At 31.0% G+C, this 26,750-nt stretch overlaps 3 protein-coding genes across 3 annotated transcripts in view; all 3 read left to right on the top strand.

Annotated features, from left to right (window-relative positions):
* The window catches only part of LOC105364514 (uncharacterized), a 484,373-nt gene that overhangs the window by 280,274 nt on the left and 177,349 nt on the right, over positions 1-26,750 (top strand).
* LOC105368557 (zinc finger and SCAN domain-containing protein 26-like) lies at positions 15,065-16,638 on the top strand. The gene is made up of 2 exons (XM_011507589.1): positions 15,065-15,111; positions 16,263-16,638. The coding sequence occupies exons 1-2, from the start codon at positions 15,081-15,083 to the stop codon at positions 16,553-16,555; spliced, it is 324 nt and encodes a 107-aa protein (XP_011505891.1). The 5' UTR covers positions 15,065-15,080; the 3' UTR covers positions 16,556-16,638.
* On the top strand, positions 20,469-20,932 carry LOC105368567 (longitudinals lacking protein, isoforms A/B/D/L-like). Its single transcript, XM_011507600.1, has one exon. It carries the CDS (start codon positions 20,588-20,590, stop codon positions 20,897-20,899), a length of 312 nt encoding a protein of 103 aa, XP_011505902.1. The 5' UTR covers positions 20,469-20,587; the 3' UTR covers positions 20,900-20,932.

Raw genomic sequence — 26,750 nt, 5'->3', positions numbered from 1 at the left:
CCTCCCCCCCCCGGCCCCCCCCCCCCCACCCCATCCCCATCCCCATTTCCCTCCCCATCCCCCTCCTTCTCCCCACTTACCCCATCAGAGCCAAACAAACGATTAATTAATAATCAATTTATTAATGTCAGAATAATGCATTTTTAATTATTAATTCAATATCTCCTATTGCATTAATAAGTATGTTTATTCCGATGTCCTATGAAATTCATAATAATTTATTATTAAACGTATGATTACATATATCGCCGTGATTTTATTATCAGTTAGTAACAAATTAATTATCGTCGCTACGTAGACGCGAGTGTCGAGCGCGAAGTGCCATGTTAAACAATCGCAAAATTCAAATTCTAACAGTCGGGCTGTATCCACCTGGAGAAATATAATGCCGCGTCCTCGAATAATAGTAATAGTCCTCGAACAAAATAAACGAGATATCTCTTATGATCCTCGCATGCAGCCTGTATTACGTAAGCGAACGAAAAAGCAAATAAGCCTAACAATTGCTAACCACCGAATCTCGGGCTTTTAATTCCAGATTGGGATCTCATGCAGCTTACCGATATGGATCATCTGAGGCTCGGATTGGACTTTGGCGAGACTCACGGAGCTTTTGACGGCCTCCTCAATCCGAAACGACCATCCAGCAAAACCAAAAACCGTCCTGCCGAGAAGCCCGGGGCCGACAAATCTTTTCCCTGCCCCAATTGCTCGAGCGTCTACAATCGCCATGACAATCTCACTCAGCATCTCAAATACGTCTGCTTCCAAAAGCCGAGGTTCGCCTGTCCGTACTGCAACTACATCACCAAACGTACCTACAACGTCTATGGACATGTTCGCAGCAAACATCCCTGCGCGTTGGTCGCTTACATTGACGTTGAGGACTCGAACAATCTTGTGACACCTCAGAATGGTCGCTGAGATGGCACACAGTCAATATGGTTTTCTTCACCTGTCATTCGCTACAATATAGGGCAAAGCAGTGTAACTTTTGTATGGCAGAAGTACATACATAGGTACAGGTGTTAAAAAAAAAAAAAAAAAAAAAAAAAAAAAAAAAAAAAGCCTGATTACCATTAAAGAGACACAACAATATTCAAAAATATCGTGCAAACGTCACTATTTGAAGTAGACATTTCGAACAATACAAATATTGTAAAGATATTTACAAGGATTTTATAAAATGAAAAGAAAAGAGCAAACAAAACAAAAAAAAATAGAAAAAAAAAAAAATAAATAAATAAAAAATAAATTACCCATCAATTTTAATACTCTGCAAAATAATGTTCGCCCTTGTATATTTCATATAATATATACAAAAGTTTCATATGACAAAACTTTATTAATATTGCAATTTGTTTCAATATCTAATGTTACCAAACTATTTTACAATTTCTCTGAGAACGTCATTGATTCATTATTGTTACATCGTGTTAAAAAAAAAAAAAAAAAAAAAAAAAAAAAAAAAAAAAAACTCCAGTTAAAAGTTCTTACGAGATAATAATCTATGCATAGACGCGCTCGCGCACACATCAGTTACTTAATTCAATTGCTAATGATTCTAATTCATTTATATTACGTATATGTTTAGTAATAATACATGCTCAATTCTAAGTAAGAAAATGATCCCGACCGCGCTTACAATATAGTTTCTACTTTGAATTATTAATTCTTTATTTTATTCTTTAATACGCAGCCAAAGAGCTTTTGTTTAAAAACAAAAGAATCGTCTACCCAATTAGAATGATAATATTATTCCTATCGAGTGTGAATTGAAAAAAAGTTTGAAACACATCAGATCAGTTTTAAATCGTAAATAATTCAGAAGCTGCGACCCATCATTTATTATATTCTCTCATAATTCTCTCATACATCATTAATATTATTTATAAAATCATCTTATTTTTATCAGGCAAATAACACAATACAGCTTAAGTTACCTTATATTAAGTTATGCTTGACAAAATTGGTTAATTATGTTTATAGACTGATTTTCCTATTTTCAATTCTCATTATATTTTATTTGCCATTTTAGGTTGTATTACGATTGCTCTATTACAATAATTAAAATCGCTTATAATAAATTCGGCCTTCTTCCATGAGTGCTCCATTAACTTATTAATCATAAAGAATTTACCGTTTTAAATATTATATATATTGTTCTGTACTTAATTATTTTTTCTCAATGTAAGCACGTCAATTTCCTTATTATAATAATATTTAATGGAAAGCTGAATTATATTAGAATATACGTTTTAGATTATTATTTTCTCATTAACGTGTTAATTTCATGACTCGTTCAACATTACGAGTCCCCTACATATTGATTTAGATCAAATGTTTCCAAGCATTAACATTCTAATTTTTCATATTAACTATTAATCACTAACAATTATTAAATAAAATATTAATTCCTATTATCATTACATGTAATACACGCGACACATTCAAATGTTCATTCAATTATTATTTACAATATTAATAGCGGGCAGAATTTCTAAGACGAATGTACGAATTCGAAGGTCCCAAAGAAATTATCCCATAGCACTTTGCTAATTTCACGCACTTTACAAAATTCCATAATTTGGAAAGGACTTTCCTTTTAATGTCCCATATATAGTTAGTTATGTATACATGAGTGCCTAACCCCCTTTGGTTCGTAATATATAAGCATTTATATTTCAAAAACTTCATGTATAAGAATTTATAAATTCTAAAACCATCAAAACCATCGCTTTTATTAAATTTACTTTTATATATCTGTTTTCGCCCCTTGATACGCTCGTAAAAATTCCTAAGATTTATGTAACATTGATAGTTATTACATAATATTATTAATTGTATATTCTATTAATTTATTAGAATTGTACAATACAATCTCTATATACTGTTTATATAATGAATAGTTTTAACGTAAAATTATTAACTAACGAATCAATCAAATTATATATAAGAATTATGTTATTATTAAAATTTGTGTTCAAAAATATAATTTAAGTATGTGAAGAAATTAATGAAGAGAACTAGGACATTTAAGACCATTATTAAATTAAATTGGATAAAATTAAATATTATATTTTATACAGAAGATATAAAATTTTAATTTAAATTAATTTTTTATTATATTTTAGGTTTGTATTATTAAAGTTACGTTAAATATTTATATACAATACGTATAGCAAGTAGGTTTTGCTAATTTTGAAATTTTGAAATTTTGAATTTTAAAAGATTTTGACATCACTAAAAGAATTTTTAATGTAAATATACGAAAGATTTTTATCCATTAAATTTTTGTGAAGTGCTTTATATTACATTTATGATTTTTAATTATAACAGTCGTTTCAAACATTATTATTATAACCATTATGTCTGTGAATTTATTGAAAAATTATATTTTTTAAATACAATTGTCTCATATATTTAGATATATGTACATATGGTCCTCGCTATCAATAATAACCAAATGGTATTCATATTTAATAGAGAATATACAAATATTTCATAACAGCAATATATTATCGTTAATACTTAAAAGAACAAATGCAAATATTTTTGTTTGTACATATCGATGTATAAATAAAAATATAATTTATTTCGTTATTAACACCAAGATCCAAATGTACATAAAACAATGTTTTCCTTGTGCACAATAAAAATGTACACATTCCACAAATAATATTAATTTTTTATTTGCTCTTACCTTTATTTTTTTTTTTTTTTTTAATCTATTTCAGGAATGAAAGAAATTTATTTTAATTTATTACGTAGTATAAATTTATATAACGTGAAAGTAAACGGAATTGACGAAAAGTTTTAATATCATAAATCAATGAAGACGATACTTTAACGCTATTTAAACTTATATTAAACTAAGGATGAGGTATTGTTTAAATAATTTCAACAACAACAACAACAACAACAACAACAACAACAACAACAAATTAGGAATTCAAAAATAAAACTTAAATTAGTACATTTAAAGGCTGAGAATTGGGATCGTAATTCTTAACTGTCACAATACTATTTAAGTATTTATTTAAGACGTTATTTACATTTATAACAATTCGATTTTTCACAATGTTATATTCTTACATAATATGAGACATTTTTTATTATTACTCATACTAAAATTATAAAACATTATTTTCATAATCTCTGTAATGAAACTATTGTAAGGCGAATATTAATAATCAAGTGTTTACATTAAAATATTAATTTGTAATAATTCATGCTTCTGAGGATGAAGTTCAAAATATTTCTCGACGACTTCAAAGTCTATATATGTTTGTACATATATAGAATAATTACAAGAATTGTAGTATTAATAAATTGTGAATTTCGTACTTATTATAAAAACTGCTTAAAAAGTATTATCAATTATAATAAAATTGAACAACTTTTTGGATGATTAATTCTCTAGAGGATATTTACGTGGAAGTAAGTTATTTTTTGCAAATTTTTGTGATAAAGAAGTGACTAATTATTTCACCGTCTGTGACTAATCTTATGTTGTAGTGTTTTTGTTTTTTTTTGTTTTTTTTTTTTTTTTTGCAGATTAACATGGTCTGTAACGACAGTTTTTAATGCCACGTTGTTTGGATGCTGTGGATACCAACGATTGTCTTTCTATCATCTACTTTATTCTAATGTAGATGCTACTGTATGCTCGACAATTACTTGCGATAATGATATAATGGAATTTTTTGGGTCTCGCAATACTAGTTGAATCCGTTAGCATCATCATTCGTTTAAATTCGCAAAATTTATTTTGATTTCAAGCTAAACGTAAAAAAGATGCTCCACTTGTAGAAGAAATTCTATAACCAATGTTGGAAAAGTATATAAAACTTTTCTTTATTTGCTTAATTGTAAATAAAAGTCTACTTCATAAGCTCATTGAAAGTAAAAAGTTAAATGTATGCGTCATTGACGCAGTATCTTTCGTTATGTAGAAATAATACGAAATATCCTGTACATAAGATAATATATATTCTTCTTATAATTAATAAATTTTCCAGCCACGCTACAAAAACGATATTTTTTTAAAAAGATCGTTAATTATTCATTAAATTTCTTATTAACTTACACCTGTCACAATCTATTATGTATATTAATAATTATATAATTGAAGACCGAGGATAACAAACGCATTTATAATGTTGATAAATCTTAAGATATAATATACTGCGCACGCGTGTATGTATGTCTGTGTGTATATATTACTTTTGTACATAATTAAGCATACATAGGTAAACGTGATTCCAAACACTGACGATATCTCTTAAATGTTGAATAAACATCATTCGTTGTAAGTATACACAGTTGTCATTTTAAGAAAGTTGCTGCCCCCGAGTAAAATAATGACCAAACAAATGCTTATTGTATGTTTACCGATTTTCTTTACAGATATTTACCGAATTGCATTTAATACAATAACTCAGCATGTTTAATATGTGCAGTGTATGTGGTTTAAATGAAATAACGAATCGTTTGATTAATAATGCTGCCCCAGGCAAAATGAAATTTACTTGTTCATAAGACAAAATCTATCGCAATGAAAATGTGACGACATTCATGAATAAACAATTATTAAACAATCACTTAGATAGACAGCCATTTGAGCACACGCGAGGACTCTTCCTTAACACACAATATCAAGCCAATCACAACGACGCCCCACTATCCGCGTCCAAATATAACCAGCCCGATACCCAACCTCGACTAAATTTCAGCTTAACTCGACGAAATTTCAGGTTACCTGCACGCCTCAACCCGACGACACTACGACCCCTTGGCTCCCGACCCCTTGGCTTTCGACCCCGACGGCGGCAATAAGGTCCCCAAGTCCGGGACCCACGTCTGCCTCCAGTGCGGCAAGTTCTACAAGCACGCGCGCAACCTCGACCGCCACCAGAAGGTCGAGTGCGACAAGCCCCGGAGGTTCGGTTGCACCTACTGCCCCTACAGGACCAAGCACAAGAGCGATGCGATCAAGCACGTGACGCGGGTGCACAACGGCGACAAGAACGAATATTATTTTGACGATAAGTGCGCGCCTTAAGCTTCAGCCTCGAGTCTTCCTTTACCATCCTTCAAATTCACAATCCTTGCTCTTAACCCCCTAAGTCACATCATCCTACGATCCTTAATCACCTCCGCGCTCCGCCTGTCATTACACCTGGTAATTATGGAGGCTATTTATACTATTTCTACGACTTGATATTTTTGTTTTTTGTTTTTTTTTTCTTTTTTTTTTTTTTTTGTTTTTTGTTTTTTTTTTTTTGTTTTGTTTTTATCGTATCTTGTAATTCTCGATAATTTTCACTCTAATGTCAACAGGATCTTCGTTATTATCATAATCTTACTAGGACTTCCAAATATTCCATTAAACTGTATTCTATGTCAGTAAGGCGATAATCGAGTTATAATGTTAAGGAGATTTTTAGCACAATTTCTGTTGTGATTGACGCGTGCGTTTCAAATTTTATACGTCATTTTTTACATAAATTTTTCTTCTATTATAAATAATAAAATTATTCCTTATGGCAAGATAGATCCTAAAAAAAAGATAGAGCCTAAATAATTGCCTAAATAATGTCGCAACTTGATGATTATTCATTCTTACCTTATATTTCATAAATCTTTATTCTCGAAAATCGTCAGAATTTCTTGATAATTTAGGAAGATGGTTGAAAGATATAAGTATACTTAACATTCTTATTTTGTAGAAGTTTTATAATAATTCACATAAGACTGATGTAAAAAATAACGTATTAAAATTATTTGAAGAATGGTTGAAATATTTTAGTCACATACCGATACAACTATCGATTATTGATAATATATCTTTATTTTTTGAATTTAAAATTTTCTTTTTGTAATTTCGGCATTTTTTGATAATTATTCCCAATTACGAATATTATATTTTTTTTCTTCATATACAGAATTTCATATAAAGCAGAATTATAATAGTTTATTTGTCCTTACGTCTTTAAATATTTATAATCAAATTCATTTTTTTTTAGAAAAAAAAAAAAAAAAAAGAAAATAAAAGAAAGAAAAAAAAGAAGAAATAATAAAGAAAAATTGAAATATGAAAAATTAAAGTATAAAAGTCGTGATTTAATGAATGGAAATTGTGTGTGGGTGTGTGTGTGTGTGTGTGTGTGTGTGCGCGCGCGCGCGCGCGCGCGAACGTGCAATAAAATGTTTAATTAATCGAAAGGTTTAGTATAAGTTGTAAAAAGTTTCAATTGTTATGTAAATACATAATACAAATTTCATTTAAAACAATGCAGTGCTTTAATTTACACGAGTCAAAACTTTTGTATTATGCATCCTTTTACTTTTATTCGCTTTAATATTGTTATTCATTATTTATAAACATACTAATAAAAATATATGAAATATTTTAACGAGAATGTTACCACAATATCTTTTATAGTTATCTTATAAAATTTTGAGTAATTATACTGAGTAGAATAATTGAAATCAGGATATTTAAATCTAATAGTAAAACGAGAGTTGAAATGATCTTTTGTATCTTCTTATATCAGAACATAAATAATAGAAATAGAATAATATTATTTTATAACCAGAAATCAGATGACATTTTATTTTTACTCGTTGAATAAATTCGAAGTTTCTTCTCTTATTATTATTATTAGCATTAGTATTTTACTCGGTATATAATCAAATATTTAATGAAAATAATCGAATAAATTATTAAATTATTAAATAATAATTTTGTAGAAATAAGGAAATAAGTAAACGAAGAAATTTGAATAATATTCTACATCAAAGTGGTATGTGTAAATAATAAGATAAGTTTATTATTATTATAAAGTTTGATCATATATTTACAATTTTATTAAATACGGCGTGTAATTTACATATTTAATGATAATATGTGTATTAATTTTTTGTAAAAATGAATTTATTATGGAAGAGTAATTTAATAAATTATATTTATTCAGAAATTGGCGTTGATAATTATAAGTAAACGAAAGCTTGTTGTTGTGTAATAATTATAATAAAATTTATTAATGTACATGACAATGCAATTTGAAAAGTCATATAAAAGCTTATAAAGACATAGCGAATATGTAAATAAGAATGAAATAAAATTTTACGTAAGAAACTGAATCAATATAATCTAGTTTTAATCTGAAATCTTTAAAATATCTTTATGTAATATTTATGGCAACTCCGAAGTCACATCAGAATTATAAATATGAGTTTTACGATAATAATATTGTAAAATACGAAGTATTGAATGATTTGAAAAAAATGAATGAGGGAAAGAAAAAAAAAAAAAAAAAGCAGTCGATTTTAATTTAATAAGCTGTTTTTTTTTTTAACATCTGTATTTGTATTAATCATGAAAGCGTATAAAAATAATATGTAACTGATAAAGTAGAGATTCAGACATTTATCAAAACAAAAAAAAAAAGAAGAAACATATATATATATATATATTACTTGATATAAATCTAAGGGAGACAATGACAATATATCATTGCAGAAATATGAAATAAAAGTCTCAAGCTAATCATATCATACTCACAATAAAATTCTAAAATTCATAAATTTTTATCGACTAATTATATCTGTATATGGAAAGTTATTGCAAATCGCAACAAATTTTCAAATTCACTTCGCAAGTCGCAAAGTTTCACCCATCTATTGAAATTATCATCATTGCGTTATTGAGAGCGAAGTAATAAAAATAACAATGGATTCCACGCCTTAAATTAAGCTCATCGCACTTGCGCATCATTTACATTATCTTACTAATTATATCTCAAATTCATCGAAAAATCTTTATAATTTTACTGTACATAGATCCAATCGTCCAAATAAGCGATCAACTGCCCATGCTGGACTTGCCGAATTTTTACGGCGAGGAGAAGCTGGAGGGCTGGGTGGGAACGACAATGGCACTAAGGCCTTACGACCAAACATCCCCGTGCAATTTGTGTCAACAGTGCGGGAAGTCGTACGTGCATTTTCGTCATCTACAGCGTCATCAGCAATACGAGTGTGGCATTTCGCCACGATTCAGCTGCTATTATTGCCCTCATCGTAGCAGGCATAAGCATAACTTGGTCAAGCACTTGAAACGAAGACACAAGAATGAGCAAATCCTTTATTACCTCAATCCCGAATTTTAATATACTTTATTAATCTTCACTCTCATGCCTCATTCGCACTAACGTTATGTACTACCAAAAATTCTCGGTACAGAAATTTATTGCTGTGGCTAGGACATTAGACGAGACGGACTTCATCGTTCGAGTCATTGAGAATGATCGATTATTCATGGATTGTAATATTGGATTTTTAAGACATTAAATTTACTTAATTAATGCGCCTACGAATTTTACATAAAAATTTTATAGTATTTTCGTATACGATGATTTTGTGTTTAGTAAGAATTTTAATGAGAGAATAAAAAATTTTATTTAAGACAATGCGTTTCAAATATTTTTTTCAACAATAGCCATACAGCATATTTCCTCCTTACGTGTTCATATAATAATGATGATGTAAAATTGTTTATCCGTGTATCCAAGTGGCGAATTTTTTTCATCGACAATATCCAATGGATTATAACGATTGCATCGTAGCCGTATAAATAAATTATGCTTAATTTCAATTTTTAGGGTATATGATGATAGATCCTCTATTCTCATCTACACTCGGATTATTCCAAATCAATTGATAGACTTACGCCATTAGCCAATCTGTATTGTGATTCTATCTATCTATGATTTCGTTGATACTGCCGTGCTAATCGTCATCGTCATCATAAAAATAAGCGTCAATGTAAGGATCTTATGCAATCATCAGAGGGCAGAATCTCTACTAATAGTTAAATTTGTTTTATAATTTCAGATTGTGGAATATCGACCGGATGCGATTATGATTATGAAAAGTCTCGGTGTGACAAGACAAACAGGCCAAAAGGGTTTACAAGTATTGGAAATGTTATTTGCGTTGTCATTGGAGAAACGAATGCAACCGGAATTCGAATTCCTTTCACAATTATTGTTCGCTCTCGTGGCAGCGCAAAAAAGCTCAACTTGCAATGTCATCGTACTCTTAATAACAATACACGTGCATTCGTAATTAAAAGAGTGAATTTATTAAAAACTTGATAAATGTTCGTACTGAACATTGTATGAGAATCGAATTAATACGGCGTCATCGTTGTAATATTACTTAATTATTAGTGTATTGTAATTGTTAAGAAAATTAACGTATACGTACGACAGTGCTCGATATGGTATAATCATTTTAATTATAACTTACAAATTATGTCATTACGAAAATTCAAATGATGAATTAAAGTTTTGCACTGGTGTGTGTATACACGGGTGATTGATTTAAAAATCATTGTTTCAAACGTCACTGGCACGATAAAATTATTAACCTTAGTTTACGTGTGCCTTTTTTTAGCAACTTATGTCTATTATTTAATTATTGTCTGCATACTTATTTACAATGTAGTTAGTTAACAACGTTTGCACAATTTCTTCCTTTTCATTCTAATTGTCATTTTATTTGTCGTTTATCCTATAATTACTGTCGGCCTTTCATTCCCCTTATTTCTCTTTCGATCAAGACGACTACGTCAGCGAATATAGTTAATCTTGCCCGCAAATATCGTATCCAAATATGTTGTATAAAAATTTTATTATACAACTTACAAGATTCGTTGATTTATAAACATTGTCCCTGTTAACTATAAATAATACGCTGTTCTTACGTGTGCATGGATTGTGAAATATTACTCGAGACTTACGAGTAAACTATTTTAGTCTCCTGTACAATTTAAGGGCAATTATCCGGTACGGTTGAAAAGTCTCTGCACTCATCCCCACTTCTCTCCTCCTCCTCCTCCTCCCTCAATTAAACGAAGAAAGATTGTATGATCGACCGAGATAACGAACGATTAGCTAAATTCGCTGATTAGCCATTGATCATAATAGTGAGTCCCGTACATCCCGATATATATATATATATATATATATATATATATATATATATATATGTATATGTATATAATAATAATAATAATAATAATAACAACAATAATAATAAAATAGTATACGATAGAACCGTGAAGGTAACGGAGTCCTGTCGCTGCCCCCGTTAAAGCGTTCGCAAGCTATCCCGACAGTACATCCACTTAACTCACCCGACGATAATAAGTTCCAGGCTTACCGAGGCTGCGAATCCAGAGCTACGAGAGCCTCCTGAAGCCGCAGGAGCAACGCGTGGCTTCGAGGCTCGCGAGGAACACGTGCCAGCAGTGCGGCAAGTCCTACAAGCACAACACCAACCTCAAGCGCCACATCAAGTTCGAGTGCGGCAAGCCTCCACGGTTCTGCTGCTATTACTGTCCCCAAAGGTGCAAGCACAAGAACGACATGAAGAACCACATTCTGCGATGCCACAAGGGCCACGACGTCAACTTTTACACGCTCTGAGGCTCGGAATAACCTGGGACTTTTGACACGACCACTCTCCTCGTCAACCTCTCGGCATGGACGCTCATTGCGCGACAGATTAGCATTCTTTATTTCATCGTAGATTTGTAAATTTGCTTTACACGTAGGAGATGATTTGAGTACAAATTTAGATATGATAATGTAGTAAGGCTATTTATAATGCCGACTAGCTTAAGAGATATATTCATTTTATGTGTAAGTGAGAATAGAAAATTGGTGAAGCTTAGCTTAGAATTCGGATTTGCCGATGCCAGAGGCATTAAAGTATATAATTTAACACAAATGGCACAACATCGCTGCTTTATTAATCAGATATTTTTATTGTGACATTTGTATGCGATGGCTTGTATCAGTCGAATGTTTTCATGAATTCGTATATTTCTTGCATTGTAGCAATTGGTATAATTAACGAAATTAAAATGATTGTAATTCTAAAACTTTGAGATATACCGTTAATCCATAATCTGCATCTGTAATTATATCTGTAAGGAATTTGCCATTCCGAAAATGAGAAAGTGAGTGGAGTGGTAGTGTATATGAAATTTTTTTTTTCTCTATAAAATAAACATTAACGACTTTAATTTCCTAAACTATGGCTTAATAAGCACCATTCTTTAATGAATTTCTTTCGGATATTTTACATTTCAAACAAAAAAAAAAAAAAAAAAAAAAAAAAAAAAAAAAAACAATTACATAGAGTCTAACGTTTACCTTTAAATTCAAATAATATATGAACATTCATTGTTATTTTTATTTTATTTTTTCTATTTATTTTGTTGTTGTTATACATATATATGTATGTATGTATGTATAGGCGAAGGATTGTAACAGTCCTTACAACGTACGGTTATTTGATTATTTGGTTATTCCATTACGAACGATAGAAGTTATTCAAATTTACACAACATTATCCAAATACCTGTGACGCGATATTTTATTTTTTATTTTTTATCATACTTTATTGTGAGCCATTGAGGGATCGGTGTAAGTCGTCCAAAAGTAATACGATAGATAAATTTATGTAATAAATTTAATAGAATATGTTTTAAAAATGTATTTCTTAAAAAATAAAAAAAAAAAAAAAAAAAAAAAAAAAAAAAAAAAATTGTTATTATGCTTACTCATAAGTATTATTAGTTCTAACGTTTCATAAAGAATTTTTATTTGCTCAATTATTTTTTGTTTCCTCCAATATAAATAATTGAATAATATCGGTGGTTTATTTGTTATTATATTTCACAGAAATTTGATCCATATTAATTTATGTGCGAATATTCGTGTGATTACGAAATTGGGATGTATTAACTAAAATCATAAGACAATCATCCGATAGTCGTATAAAGAATGCATAGTACGTAAGTCGAAATAAATAAATCTTTCATAAGATTTCCGGACCATAAGACCACCGGATGAAAGCAAACTTTTTACTTTAACCTTAAATTAAGTATTCAACTAGGAATTTAATTTAATGCAGATATTATAATTACAGCCGCGCGTGTCGTAATATTAATGAACGAATCAATTATTTTACAATCACATTACAAAATTATATTTTAAAATAGTCTTTAAATACGATTAATCAATATTGTAACCGTTTATGTTTTTACGATTTTCATTTGATTTTTTTTAATAAACAAAGACATAGTAATGTCTTCTCACGTACGTGAGAAAATTGAAAATTAAAGAGCAGAGAACCATTTGGTATTAAAATGAAAATATCTTGTTGTAATGCGTATGTGATAAGAACGTTAATTACTAAATTCACTTGTACTATGTGGATTTTGGAAATTCTACGTCACATAACACCTTCATGATTTCTCGATCGCCATTATTGTAATGCAATTTTTCTATATGTAAATATAATTTTTACAATGTATGAATTAAAGAAAAAGAAAAAAAAAAATATATATATATATATATATATATATAATAATAATAAATGTATAATGTTCCTAAGTTTCATTGTGCTTAATATAATTTTTACTCAACAAAATATATATATATATATTGTACGGAATTATCGATGGAATTATTAATCTTCACCATGTTTACAATAATTTCAGTGAAAGTAAGTACTGGGATAATTAAAATACTGCTTATTTTATTGAATTGTTAGAAAATTATGAAATGCCATAAACGATAATTCGTGACTTATAAATTACAATTGCGTATATTTTGAATTTCGTATCTATTTGAATATAGATTCATTTATTATATCGGACAAAAATAATAAATTTTCACTTCTTTGTTTTTTTAATGTTTTTAATATTCAACAATCATTTGTCAACTAAGAATTTTAATCATTATTATTCTTGAGAGAAAGCAATAATTCATCTAATCGTCATACCTTTTTTTAATTTTAGGTTTCCACGTGTCTGTCATTACTGACTACAAAAGCACTTTTTGTGTTTGCCATCAATGTGAAAAGCCACGGCGATCGGCTGTTATTATTGCTCCTGTCGGAGCAAAGACATAAAGGACACGAATAACCACATTCTGTGCTGCCACAAGGCCCACGACGTTAAAGTCTTTACACGCTTTGAATTTGCAGCTTGAAGCAATTAGTCAGCAATTAGCGTCGACGTTTCATCATAGACACGATTGTAGATAATTCAATTTGTTGTCAAATTGTTCGACGATTAAGATACTTAATAATTGCAATATTGTTAAGTAAATTATTTTAAAAGAAAGCTTGATTCCAATATAAGTAAATGAGTGAAAACGAACTTTTATATTTTAAATTAAAACAATTTCTTAGTGATTTAAAAATAAAAATGATCGATTAAGATACATATTCTTTTCATATTTCAGCTAATGTCTCTAATTTTTTGGTCTTATAAAATAATTAGTAAATATTATGAAATAGTGTAATTATTTAATGATTTAATTTTAAGAGTTAATTAACAAACTTTTATTTCATCGTTATAAAATAAATTTCGAGTGTGTAGTATACAATAGAAAGGAATTATTACTTTGCTCAATAACCTTATTCCAAGTAAGAATTATTAATTACTTAAAACTAATGGTACTAGCATTAATTTATCTTTTTACGTTAAAATATAATTGAAATTAGCCTACTTTTTGATTATTAATTGTGCTTTGTTTTTAGATTTGACTATGTGCTCCGAAAATTCGAAGGATTCAAGTTTTATCAGATCATAAGATGATAATTCAATGCAATACTTAATAAAAATCATGTAATGCATTTTTTTTATATAATTTTAATATGTAGTTGTAATTATCATTGAAATTTACATTCGGGACCAATGAGAAATATCATTAATCTATATATATATATATATATATATTTTTTTTTTTTTTTTTTTTATATGTTACAGACAATATTGTTAATTCCTTACAGAAATATGATTATAATGATGGTACACATGACTTGTAGTCTGAAAATCTTTTGAAGTACAGAGAAAAAAAAACGACAACGGATGAAAGTTTTAATTATGTGCAAGAGGATTAGGCTAAGCATATAAATTTAATAATAAAAACAATAATCCTTGGATCGTTATAAAAATTGCGAAATTTTCTTACTACAATTGTGCAGAATATATGGAAAACGCAAGCCTATCTAGAAAAAAAGGTATCTGCCTGCATCAGTAGAGCATAAATAAATTTTGTTTCATATAAATACACTACGAAAAACATTACATTGGAAATTTGAATTTGCCGTCACAACAATGTATTATGAAACATGAAACATTAGAACTAAAAATAACTAGATTAGTTTATTTAATTGAATTATTTAATCAAGCATAACAAAATACATGAAAAAGTGAATCGTTTTTAACGATAATAATGGTGATTTAATTAAATGAATATGAAAAAGCCCTTTTTTAATCGATTATTAACAACTACGTACTTACTAATAATGTATGACAATAATCGTCGAAAAATATAAGACTTATTGCAAGTCAATTTATTAGAACGTTTTAAATATAAGAAAATTTTATTGCAAGGAATATTAATTTACATTATCTTGTAATTATATTAAACGAAATTAGGAAGTAAAAATTTGGTTTGAATATTTTCCGAGTTGAAGATTTTTATAAATAATCGAATTATTTCATATAAATTGTAAATTTTTCGAATGAATTTCTTTTTTATTTTTTATTAATTTTACACACAAATTTTAATACACGCACGCGCACACGCTCACGCGCTCACGCGCGCGCGTGTGTGTGTGTATATGCGCGGGTGCCTGCGTGTGTAATTTTTTTATCATTTATTTCTTAAAGTGCAATCAAAAAAGAATAATGTGCAATAAAAATTTTGCAAAATTTTACGTTTTTTAAATTTCCATTTACAATCTACAAAATTTAACGACATAAACAAATAAACGTTGTACATAATAACGTAAACTTGTTAATCAAACTTGTTAACAACCTTATTAATCATATTCCTTAGATTATTTCGAACACTCCGAACACTACAGGACTTTTGACAATATTTTACACTTAATATATTTTATTTTGTGACGGATTTTTTTTTTTTTTTTTTTTTTTTTCCGTGAGTGATAGCAAAAATACGACCACTAAAAATAAATAAATAACAGTTAGGTCTGATTGATCTGATTGACCTGATTGACTCAGGGCGAAGTGCGCCTCCCCTCAAGTTACGTACATACCCACGCAAATAGCAAAGCAAAGTAAAGAAAAGCGGCTACGCGAGGATTAAGCCCACCTATTTACTAATTAACCCTTACTAATCCAGCGACCATCCTTAATCTTGCAGGGCTGTACTTCGTCGACTGCCTCGAGTTCGACCAGCTCCCCGGTGCCGTCCAGCTTCAGCGGGAAACTCATCAGCTACGGGGCAACGTGTGCGAGCAGTGCGGCAAGACCTACAAACGCGCTTGTTCCCTTATACGGCACAAGAAGTACGAGTGCGGGCAGCCGCCCCGGTACGCCTGCAGCCACTGCCCCTACATGGCCAAGTACAGGACACACCTCCTCACCCACATAGCCCATCGGCACAAGGTCAAGGGCTTCGAGCTCGAGCCTGGCGATCTAGGATCCAGCAGCTAAGCTCGACCTCCTCGTCAACGGATGGATCGGTTTTACGAAGCCAAGCAGCTTGTGACTGACTGCCAATGCGTCGGGGGCTGCGGGACTCGTCTGAGGAGGCTGTAAGGAGCAAGTGTGCGCGTGTGCGTGTGCGCACGCGTATGCATGTGTATAAAACATTATAATTATCCTAATAAGGAAATTAAACTCAATATACATATCGTTAAATCAGTCACAATCGATATACGTAAATTATACATCAATGGGACTTCTTTTTAAAAAGCAATGGGTCTTTAGTTATAATTGCTGAATGAGTATTTTTAATAATGTAAAAATTTATTTATAATTGTAATGATTGTACATTATATTAAAATTAGATATGTTACTCGTATGCTTCGCAATGGTAACGATAAAAACATTTTAATCGACCGTAATATTCCATTCGTTAATAAAGAAGACAAAGAATTTACATTTACAGTGGAATTCTGTATTAAATCGATGCTCATTGTGTTACTTATCATTTTATATAAATCTTAATTTTCATTAATCTACTAATTTAGAACTACTAATGTTAGAATGTCAGTTAAATTGTTTAAAAGACAATATCATTTTTTTTTTTTTTAATAAGAAGAACTGATATATGAGTATAACTTATGTATACAGCATAACGTGATTCATAGGAAATTTTAGCGTAAAATTGTATCTAATATAATACATACGTAATTAATATATACGTAAATACCATAATTTGTATTTTATTGTTTTTGTTTATTGTTTTTTTGTTTTTGTTTTTGGGTTTAAAAAAATTGTAAGTTAAATTTACACGGTTTATTTTGGCTAATCCCGACTTCAAGCGACGCCTCTTAATAATTGAGGCACATAGAACTTTCGTAAAACAAAAATAATGTCAGCTCTAGTGCAAGGCTCAGTGATGTGTATATAAATATCTCACGGAGATATCTTTATTTCATAGATTTTATTGATACATTTTGTATAAAAAGTTTGTATTTATATTGAAACAGTATTGAATAATGTTTTATACGTCAAAATGGAGAGTGTAATCATTCTTGTCGAACGAAATAAATAAAAAGGAACCATTAATTTACGTACTTACTGGTCGTTTATATTTACAGATGTATTGCAACAGAGTACACTGGCAAAGATAACATCTACCCGCTGACAGTAACATAAACCAAATAACAAGTTTACATTAATGCTCAATCGCAACATGCTTTCAACATCCAACAAATAAAAATTTCCACCGTCCCATCCCATCGTATCTCACAAATAATGCATAATAATAATAATAATAATAATAATAATAATAATAATAATAATAATAATAATAATAATAATAACAATAATAATAATAACAATAATTATGCAAATAATAAAAACATCGGCAATAGCAGAAGCGGCGGCAACACTATTAGCAGCAGCAACAGCGATACTATATACTTAGATGGTGACGACGATGCCTCCGTTGGTCATTATAATGATAATAATTTGCTGATTACACAGCTGCATGTGTGACCGGACATTCAGGCGGTTGGGATAGTAGCGATAGTAGAGCTCCGTCGGGAACGACACGTAAGTTAGATACACGAAGCTCGGAAGAACGGCATTATGCAGCATCCCCGGAATCCATAGGGCGTAAGGCGTCGACGTGTCGAGTAACGCAATCAACATGCCTGGGTCCCCGTGATTTTAAAGTGCCGGAGCAAGTCGTCGCCGTCATAGTCGTCGTCGTAATCATCATCCTTGTCAATAGCTCTAATCGCCCATTACAACTCACGTATCCTTTCCTTTTTCCGTTTCAGAATACTTTTCCGGGCGCGTGGAGGGATGCCAGCGACACGAGCTCGAGCCCTTCTACAGGATCCTCGAGGTCGAGCCTCGTCTCTACAACTGTTGGAACGTAAGTTAGAACACAGCCTGTGCCGGCACACCAAGTACGAGTGTGGCAAGCGCAAGGACAACGTCATCACGTGGTCAACTGCCACGCCGATAAGCCGTCGTTGTCGTTGACCTTACAGGCCGCGTGGGGGCCTCCATTTCGAGCAATGGACTGAGCTAGTTCCGCGGCTCCTGGTGCGTAATAGTCGCGCGGGGGGAGGGTGGGGAGGGGGAGAGGAAGCGTGCAGCTTGCTCACGAGCCTCAGGATGTCTTTGGTCATAAAGAGTTGCGAGAGTAACGCGACAGGCAGGTTGTCGCGCGCCGTCGATGGTCCATTCAATAAATCTATTCCGTGGGTTGAAGCTGCAATAGTTCAGTGGATCATAAATCATTGGCAGCTTGTTCGTATATGGGTTCGTTAATTAATCTATTGGTGTTTATGTTCTATGCAATGCGGGTGCGAGTGAAAGGATCACATCCACTCACAGGTAATTGTGAATCATGTGGCGAGTTAAGATCATCGTTACACATTGTCGATGTAATTTATTAATTTTAAACAAGGATCAATGTGTGTCTGTCTGTAATACATGTTTATTGAAAAAATAAATAAATAAATAAATAAATAAATGAAGTAAATACAAAAATTTTAATGAAAAAAAGCATCGAAATTTAGATCGCTCGGGTTTAGTGAAAAATTCCATACCTTCATTTTGAATACAAAAAAAATGTACAAATGGAGATAATTTTTGCAATACAATGCCATTAATATTATTGCCTATTAATTGAACGTATGATCTTTCACTAAAATTATTGTACATCTACGATCTGTTTAATTATACAATAAAAACTATGCTATTACTATTGATCACGAGAGATTATTTATTTAGTTAGGCAATTGGAAATATTAGAATATCTATGTAAACATTTTATTGCACTGATTTTGTCATAGATCACACATGTATAAACGAGAGTTAAACAGAGTTATTTATTTACTTATTTATTTATTTATTTTTTACTACATTGGACTACAGCCTCCTTAATATACATATTGTAATATAATAGTTGTAAGAATTAATATAATTTACATTTGCTAATAATTCTAATGTTCATTTATTGATTGATTTATTTATATTAAACGTTGATTGATATAACGCGAAGTAATATATTACAAGCTTACAACCATGTCATTTCGTCAAATGTAGATTAGTTTATCGTATTGTTTGTAATAAAAGTGTTGTAGAGTAGCATACACTCATGTATGTCCCTTCGATGTGAGATTCACAAAGTCCCCGACAAACTTAGCTGAAATTAGCTGAAACATTGTCACGTCAATTGATTCTTATTTTAGCTTCTGCGTCTACACAGTAACTCTTCTTTGCTTCTGCACAATTTTATCCGACAGAATATAACTCATATTGGCCGTTAATATTATTTATTTACGACAATGTTTTACCTACTATACCGTACTATATATGTATATATATAAGATCATTATTTGCCTTCCAGAATGAATGCTCACTTGTATAATATTTTGGGCATTTTTACGTGTCAGTTCTTTCGCTAATCTGGCGTTTGGTGATAAATATTTGAAAACCTTTAAAATCCTGACAATGTCAATATTTTATAAAATCGAACTCCCCCTCATTTGTTTTTTGTCCTTCGGTAATCCGTAATTTTATTATTATTACCTTCGACATCTTATCTTCGACCGATGCCTTTCACAAGCCATAAATAATGAAATGAGCTTTAAAAAAAGTGTCGATCACTCGAGAAAAGATTCACGACAAATTTGCATATATAAAATTCATAAGAAAACATTCATAAGAATATTGAACGACGTTTTTTATTATTACACACACCAGACAAGAAGCGAAAGTTCCACTGCTTTTAACGGACAGCGAATCAACTGAAGTAAATAGTCCCTCTTGCGTTCAACAAATTATTTACGTCAGTTGAGTCCTTCCGGAGCCTTGGTATCTCCCAATCTTCCTAAAACCCACACAACTGTCTGTAAGGGGGGGGGGGAGGACGAATAAATAAATAAATAAAATACGTAGAAAAGCTCGAACAGAGCACCCCGAGAGAGCTTGAACAGTAAGTCGATCAACTCCCGTCCCTCGCACTAACTCTCGCCCCTCTACTTTGCCATTACAGACATGGAGTTCGTGGAGTACTACGAGCCCCTGACGTCCCTCCAGCGCATAAAGTTGCGCATCGTCAAGTCCGAGTCGCTGACCATCGGCGGAAAGTTGATACCTAAGTACAAGCACGTGTGCGATCAGTGCGGCAAGTCCTACATGCGAACCAACACTCTCAAGCGCCACATTAAGTACGAGTGCGGCAAGCCGGCGAGCTTCTGCTGCACCTTCTGCACGTACCGGGCCAAGCGCAAGGACAACCTCAGATACCACATCAACAACTGCCAGAAGAGACGGGAGGGGCATAAGATCCGGGTAAAGCGTAGGTAGAGGATGTCGAGTGACTCACGACCCAGGAGGCAGGGAGTTGGGAGTATCCAAACGCCCTCGTACCCGCGTACCATTGCGCTCTCGTGTATGTATTATTGCAGTTAGGCGAATAAATATTTCAAGCCGCTTCGATCGAGGATAGAACGTGGAAGTGTGGATTTAATGTAGCCCGAGGCGGGTGGAAACGAGGTTCGAATGAGGGATATTACTCGTTGGAACAGGAGAGTAAGGAGGTTCGCTGAGTCATGCCGACCTCGGGACTTCAATCGCGGCATCTTCTTCAATTTTAATTTGCCGTTTCAGAAATACATAAGTATTTCACATGTGCATAATAAATTAACAATATTGAGATTGTAAGGCGAGAGTGCGAGTGCGTGTAAGTGCAGGATAATCATGTACCGCTCGTCGAGACAATATTATTTTCTCTTGAAGTATTAACGTTAACAAGATTGTTATTCATGAATTATTCGTTTGCTTGAGCAATCGGTATATTATATCGGTTATATTAAAAACAAATATTAATATAAACTTTGTATCAAATAATATTGATAATAGGATATTAATTATTAAGTATAGCTATAATCGATAAACAATTTGTTCGTCACATTTCAAACGAGTAAATACCAATAAGTATTACCAAGAATATAGAAGCTATAATTATCTTATATTGTTATGTATTAATAATTATAAATTATGTAGAAGAAAAATATAAGCTATGTTGAGGTGTGCTTCTCCAAATAAATGCGTGTATGATGCGCATGCATAAATGCATATTATGTAGACATTCATAAATACATGCATGTATACATTATTTATAGGGTTATATTCGTTATTCGTTGTTGTTTTACGCTTTCCTTATGTATTTATTTTTCTATCGATATAAATAAGTAAATATATATATATATATATATATATATATATATATATCTATTGAAAGAAATCATTTTAATATTTATATTAGATTTGACTTGAATAAGAGATTAATGTCATGTTCAAATCAGTTTGATAATTAAGTTTTTTTTTTTTTTTTTTTTTTTTTTTTTTTTATTAAAATTTTTTTTTTTTTTTTTTTTTTTTTTTTGTTCAATGAAATTTATATTTTTTCTTTTAAATTGGAAAAACCTGAAAAAGAATCGTATAATCGATTAAGAAGATATGTTATATATTAATTTTATGATTCTAGTTTTTGCCAAGCAAAAGTATTAAAATCATAATGCATTGGCATTGAACGATAATTGTAATTACTACAAGTAATACATTTATTAAAATGCCAAGGTTTAGCTTGTCATTACAAGTCATATAGAATTTATTATTCAGAACAAAACAGGATGTGCGGATGTGCAATCAATGTAAAATAAATATCTAGTCAGCATCCTTTCCTTATTTAATAACTCTAAATAATTTAAATGCAATTGCTTTTAATGGTTTCGAATATTATAAGTGATTAAACTATGTGTGCAAGCAGAAATTTATGCTGAATTTAGTTACGATTGACGTGATACGATTTGCAGGCATTTGTGTGTTCTTACTTGAATGTTGTGAAAATGTTCTATTAAATCGATAGGATATACGAAACCATGTAAAAGGTTTATAATATTTGTAATTTTATTAATAAATGTTATAATAATAAAATCTAATCTTCATTAAAACATAATAATAACTCCACATCCTTATTAAAATAACATAATAAAGTATTTTTTAAATTATTGTAAGACTCTGCAAAATTTATATCGAGACTGATGTTTTTTGTTGTTGTTGTTGTTGTTGTTGTTTTATTTTCTCATTGCTAATTAATGATATTTAACTTTTAGAAACGAGAATCGATAGTAGAAACTATTTTTCATACAAAATTACGAGTGAGTGTTGTGTCGACGTCATCAGGAATTAGATACGAACGTGCCACAAATATCAATAGATATCATGAATATCATCTATAATATAGAACAATATAATAGAATTCATAAATATGTATATAATTTTAGCATTGGCTAGAATTATAAATACATTGATCGATGCAGCAACCAACAAGTTGATTCGAAAAGAAAAATTATTTCGAATATTAACAAAAGAAAGAATAAAGAGTCTTTGTATTGCTATTGTATATAATCATCAATTTTTACCCAAAAGATGTATTAAAAATTTGTATTATAAGGACTAATGTTAATAACGTAAGAGATACGTCAAAGATATCATTCATGAGAAAATGATGAAAAATACTTGTTGTTATTCGCTGAATAATAAATGCGTGTTTATTGTAATAATAACAGCGAGGATATACGCATTACATTAAATTATGTAAGATTTATGTCACATTAATAAAGATGAAAAATCTTACGAGTTTAGTTTGATAACCTTATTATATCTCGTTAGTTTTGCATTTTATTGACTATTGTTTTAATTCTTCTTCTACACTTCTCTGTTAACCTCTCACACTTATTAACATTCTCGGCTTCCTAGCTAAGACATTATTTACTATTGTTATTTATTAAAAACTTATATCACCACCTTCATGCGATATTATTATCTTCTACACCTCCTAATAATTTTATGCGCCAAAATTCCTAAACTTCATTCATTACGCGTCTCAAAATTACAAAATATTTATAATCTAAGTAGCCTTTCAATAGATTCATAATTTCATGATTACGAGGGAGGAGGTCAAGGAGAGGAAATGAACAAGCCTTGCCCGCGTTCTCGTTTGCTTTTCAAACTTTTTCCAAATAACAAATTGCGATTAATTTTAATATTATTATTAATTGCGCTTCATCTAATCTTTCGTTTAAAAGCCATGAATGTATGTCGATCGCCAACCACCGTCCAATGCCAATAATAGACAAATGAATTTTAGATTTAAGAAAGCACTAATTTGACCATTAATCATATATAGCCTTATTCGTCTAAGATTTTTACCGCCGAGGACGCTTCCAAGCGCTTAAATACTACGAATCCCCACTTAAAGCACACGACTCCCAACTAACTCGTGGATCCTTCGTTTCAGGCAACTCCTGGATGACCGGCTCCGCTAAAGTTCCCCAAGAATCAGCCGTCAACACGAGCGGCGCCAAGATGAAAACGAACCTCTGCGTACAGTGCGGCAAGACGTACGTGCACGACTTCACCCTAAGGCGGCACATTAAGTACGAGTGCGGTAAACCCGCGAGATTCTGTTGCTACTACTGTCCCCATCGCAGCAAATACAAGGCCAACGTCCAGCAGCATATCCTCCAGCTGCACAAAGGCGAGCCCGTCAAGATCCACGTTGATCCGGAGTAACTCGGACGCCCGGATTGGCTCCGCGTTCTCGGGTTCCTAATCGTTTACTTAGCGGTGGACGTCAAGTTTGAATCGCGAGACATGGATTTTGAGGAAAATCTAGGTTCCTCGTGCTAATGCTTCCAAAACTGTCACTATGCTCGTTAAAATCTTATTTTGATAAATGTCATTGAAGGGATTATTTAAGCGATGTAGCTAATAAGGGAGAAGGTTAAGGATATTTATATTCGGATTTATGGAGAATTTGATGGCTTTATAGATTGTTTTTAGACTTGTCACAAGCGACGAGCGTAAGATACGGAAAAAGACATTAAAATAATTTCATTTTCTTTCGAATATTCTTTCTTATATTATTCATAACTCTCTTTATAACCCCAAATTTTTGGTTTTCTACTGCTCTACTTAACCCCCCCCCCCCCCCACCCCCCCCCCCCCCCCCCCCCCCCCCCAATCGCCCCCACCCCTCCCTTCCCACCCAATCACCTATCATCATCTATTATGCTAACGTTGTAATTTACAAATACATATGACATTTATTTTCTAAGCTTCTTTGCTGAATCGTATACCGACGGACTATATGATTTTTACATACTTTAACTATCGTAAGAAACGCATATTTAAGGTCCCAAACGGAGCTTATTTTACCTCCACAGCGCCGTCCCTTAGAGATTTCGTCAAAATCCATGACTCTTGCGAAATAGACTCGAACGAGCACAATGTAAACAGAGAGCTCATCGGGTTTTTACGTAATATAAAGAGTGAATATAAGCATAATCTAAGCGTATGCTTTGCATTCTAGTGTTTGCATTTCAATGAATGAATTTTCCGAGAAAATTGTCATTTATTATTACTATTATTATTTTTAGTATTTCTTTCTTTTATTTCTTTTTTTTTTTTTTTTTTTTTTTTTAATTTTTATTTTATTTATTTATCCAGCAATTATTCGATTATTGGAAAATAAATGGCATCCGATAGATAAATGAATTATCCATCATTTTCTTCGATAAGATGTTCGGGTTTATACATTTATCTCAATTGACAAATTTCAATGATTAAGTCACGTACGTACGGATAGACCACCATTTTCGTTAATCATTACGTATCTTATATAAACGTAATCATGCATTTCTCATTTTCTTTATAAGATCAAATTTATTTATCATAATGCCGATATATACTTAACAGTTTCGTTCTTTTTTGTTTTTTTTTTCTTTTACAATTTGCCGTCAATTAAGTAAATTTGCCGCTCCACGAAAAATTTTATAAATAAATATTAGAACTAGGGAGGGTAAGCAGATTAATTTTTATCCAATGATTTCAGTTTATCGGAGAAGCAATTAATCCAACAGTATTAAAAATAAGTATACAGGTACAAAACGATACTCAATTTCGCAATGTAATTTTATAATATTAAAAAGACTAAGTAGCGAATAATTTAATCATAAAAAACAAAAAACAAAAAACAAAAAGAAAAACAAAAACAAACAAACAAACAAACAATCAATAAATAAAGCAAAATGTAAATTTTTGTACTTTTAAATTATACAGTAATGTTGTATACAAGCATATTTATTTGTACTTTAAAAAAAAAAAATAAAAAAATTTTAAAAAAATTAAAAAAAAAATAAAAAATATAATTGATTTAATAAATACATTTGAAGAGTGTAGAATACAAGATGGAAAAATTTAATTAATTATTAAACGGTATATCCTTATACTCGACTCATTATGATAATTAATGTTTATAATTTTTAATAAGAAAATAAAATAAGATTTTATCCGATTTTATCCGATTTTATCCGATTTTATCCGTTATTGAAGTGTAAATAAGTGAATGTATTGAAATTACTTACGTAAAATAAATAATGTTCGTTTTGTAATAATTTTGTTCAATTGCAAGTCTTCTTGCTCGATATTTTTATATCGATACAGTACGATATTACTTTAACAATGTTATGAAATAAAATTATACTTACACTCTCTTCTATCATGATACTTTCAGCATTAAGCATTTATAATGTAATATTATAAATAATTTACAGAAAATTTAATCGAGACTCGGCTATGATTTGAAAATCGAACATATAATTATTATTTTTGTGTAGTAATAACGTATGAGCATGTAAATAATCCACTGCTCTCGGTGGTTTTACCTGCCTCTTGACATTAATCTACAAATTATGGAAAATACGTAGTGATTTTAAGTCAATTGTCTTTGCAGATCAAACGATTCGGCTAAAATAGAAGTTAAAAATTTTCAAATCAATTTAAACAATAATAATATGGTATGTATTGTTGCAGTTTATTAATTCTGTTATCTTCATGATTTTGCATTAAAGTATATATTCTCCCTTTACATGTATTACTTGATATGTTTAAATGTCGCACAAAGTATTATTATTCCTTTGCTTGCAGTTGTAACACTTATTCATACGTATAATTAAAACGAAGCTCATAAGGAATCAGGTGATTGCTGGGAGTTATTCCTAATATAAAATCATTTTTCCTTTTCAGATCCACTAAGATTGCCGATAGCCAGCCGAATTTCATCTAAGAATTTAACGAAGATCAGAAAGAC

Source organism: Ceratosolen solmsi, unplaced genomic scaffold, assembly GCF_000503995.2.
Source record: "Ceratosolen solmsi marchali unplaced genomic scaffold, CerSol_1.0 scaffold10, whole genome shotgun sequence".
In the NCBI taxonomy this organism is placed as follows: domain Eukaryota; kingdom Metazoa; phylum Arthropoda; class Insecta; order Hymenoptera; family Agaonidae; genus Ceratosolen; species Ceratosolen solmsi.
Note: the sequence above shows the minus strand (reverse complement) of the source record. Positions and strands in the feature narration are given on the sequence as shown.

What these genes read in the sequence shown, in the direction of transcription:
- LOC105368557 (XM_011507589.1), top strand. Translation starts at nt 15,081, where the DNA reads ATGGAAAACGCAAGCCTATCTAGAAAAAAAG. An exon ending in AAGCCTATCTAGAAAAAAAG is followed by an intron (nt 15,112 to 16,262) that starts GTATCTGCCTGC and finishes TTAATCTTGCAG; the next exon opens with GGCTGTACTTCGTCGACTGC.
- LOC105368567 (XM_011507600.1), top strand. Translation starts at nt 20,588, where the DNA reads ATGGAGTTCGTGGAGTACTACGAGCCCCTGACGTCCCTCCAGCGCATA.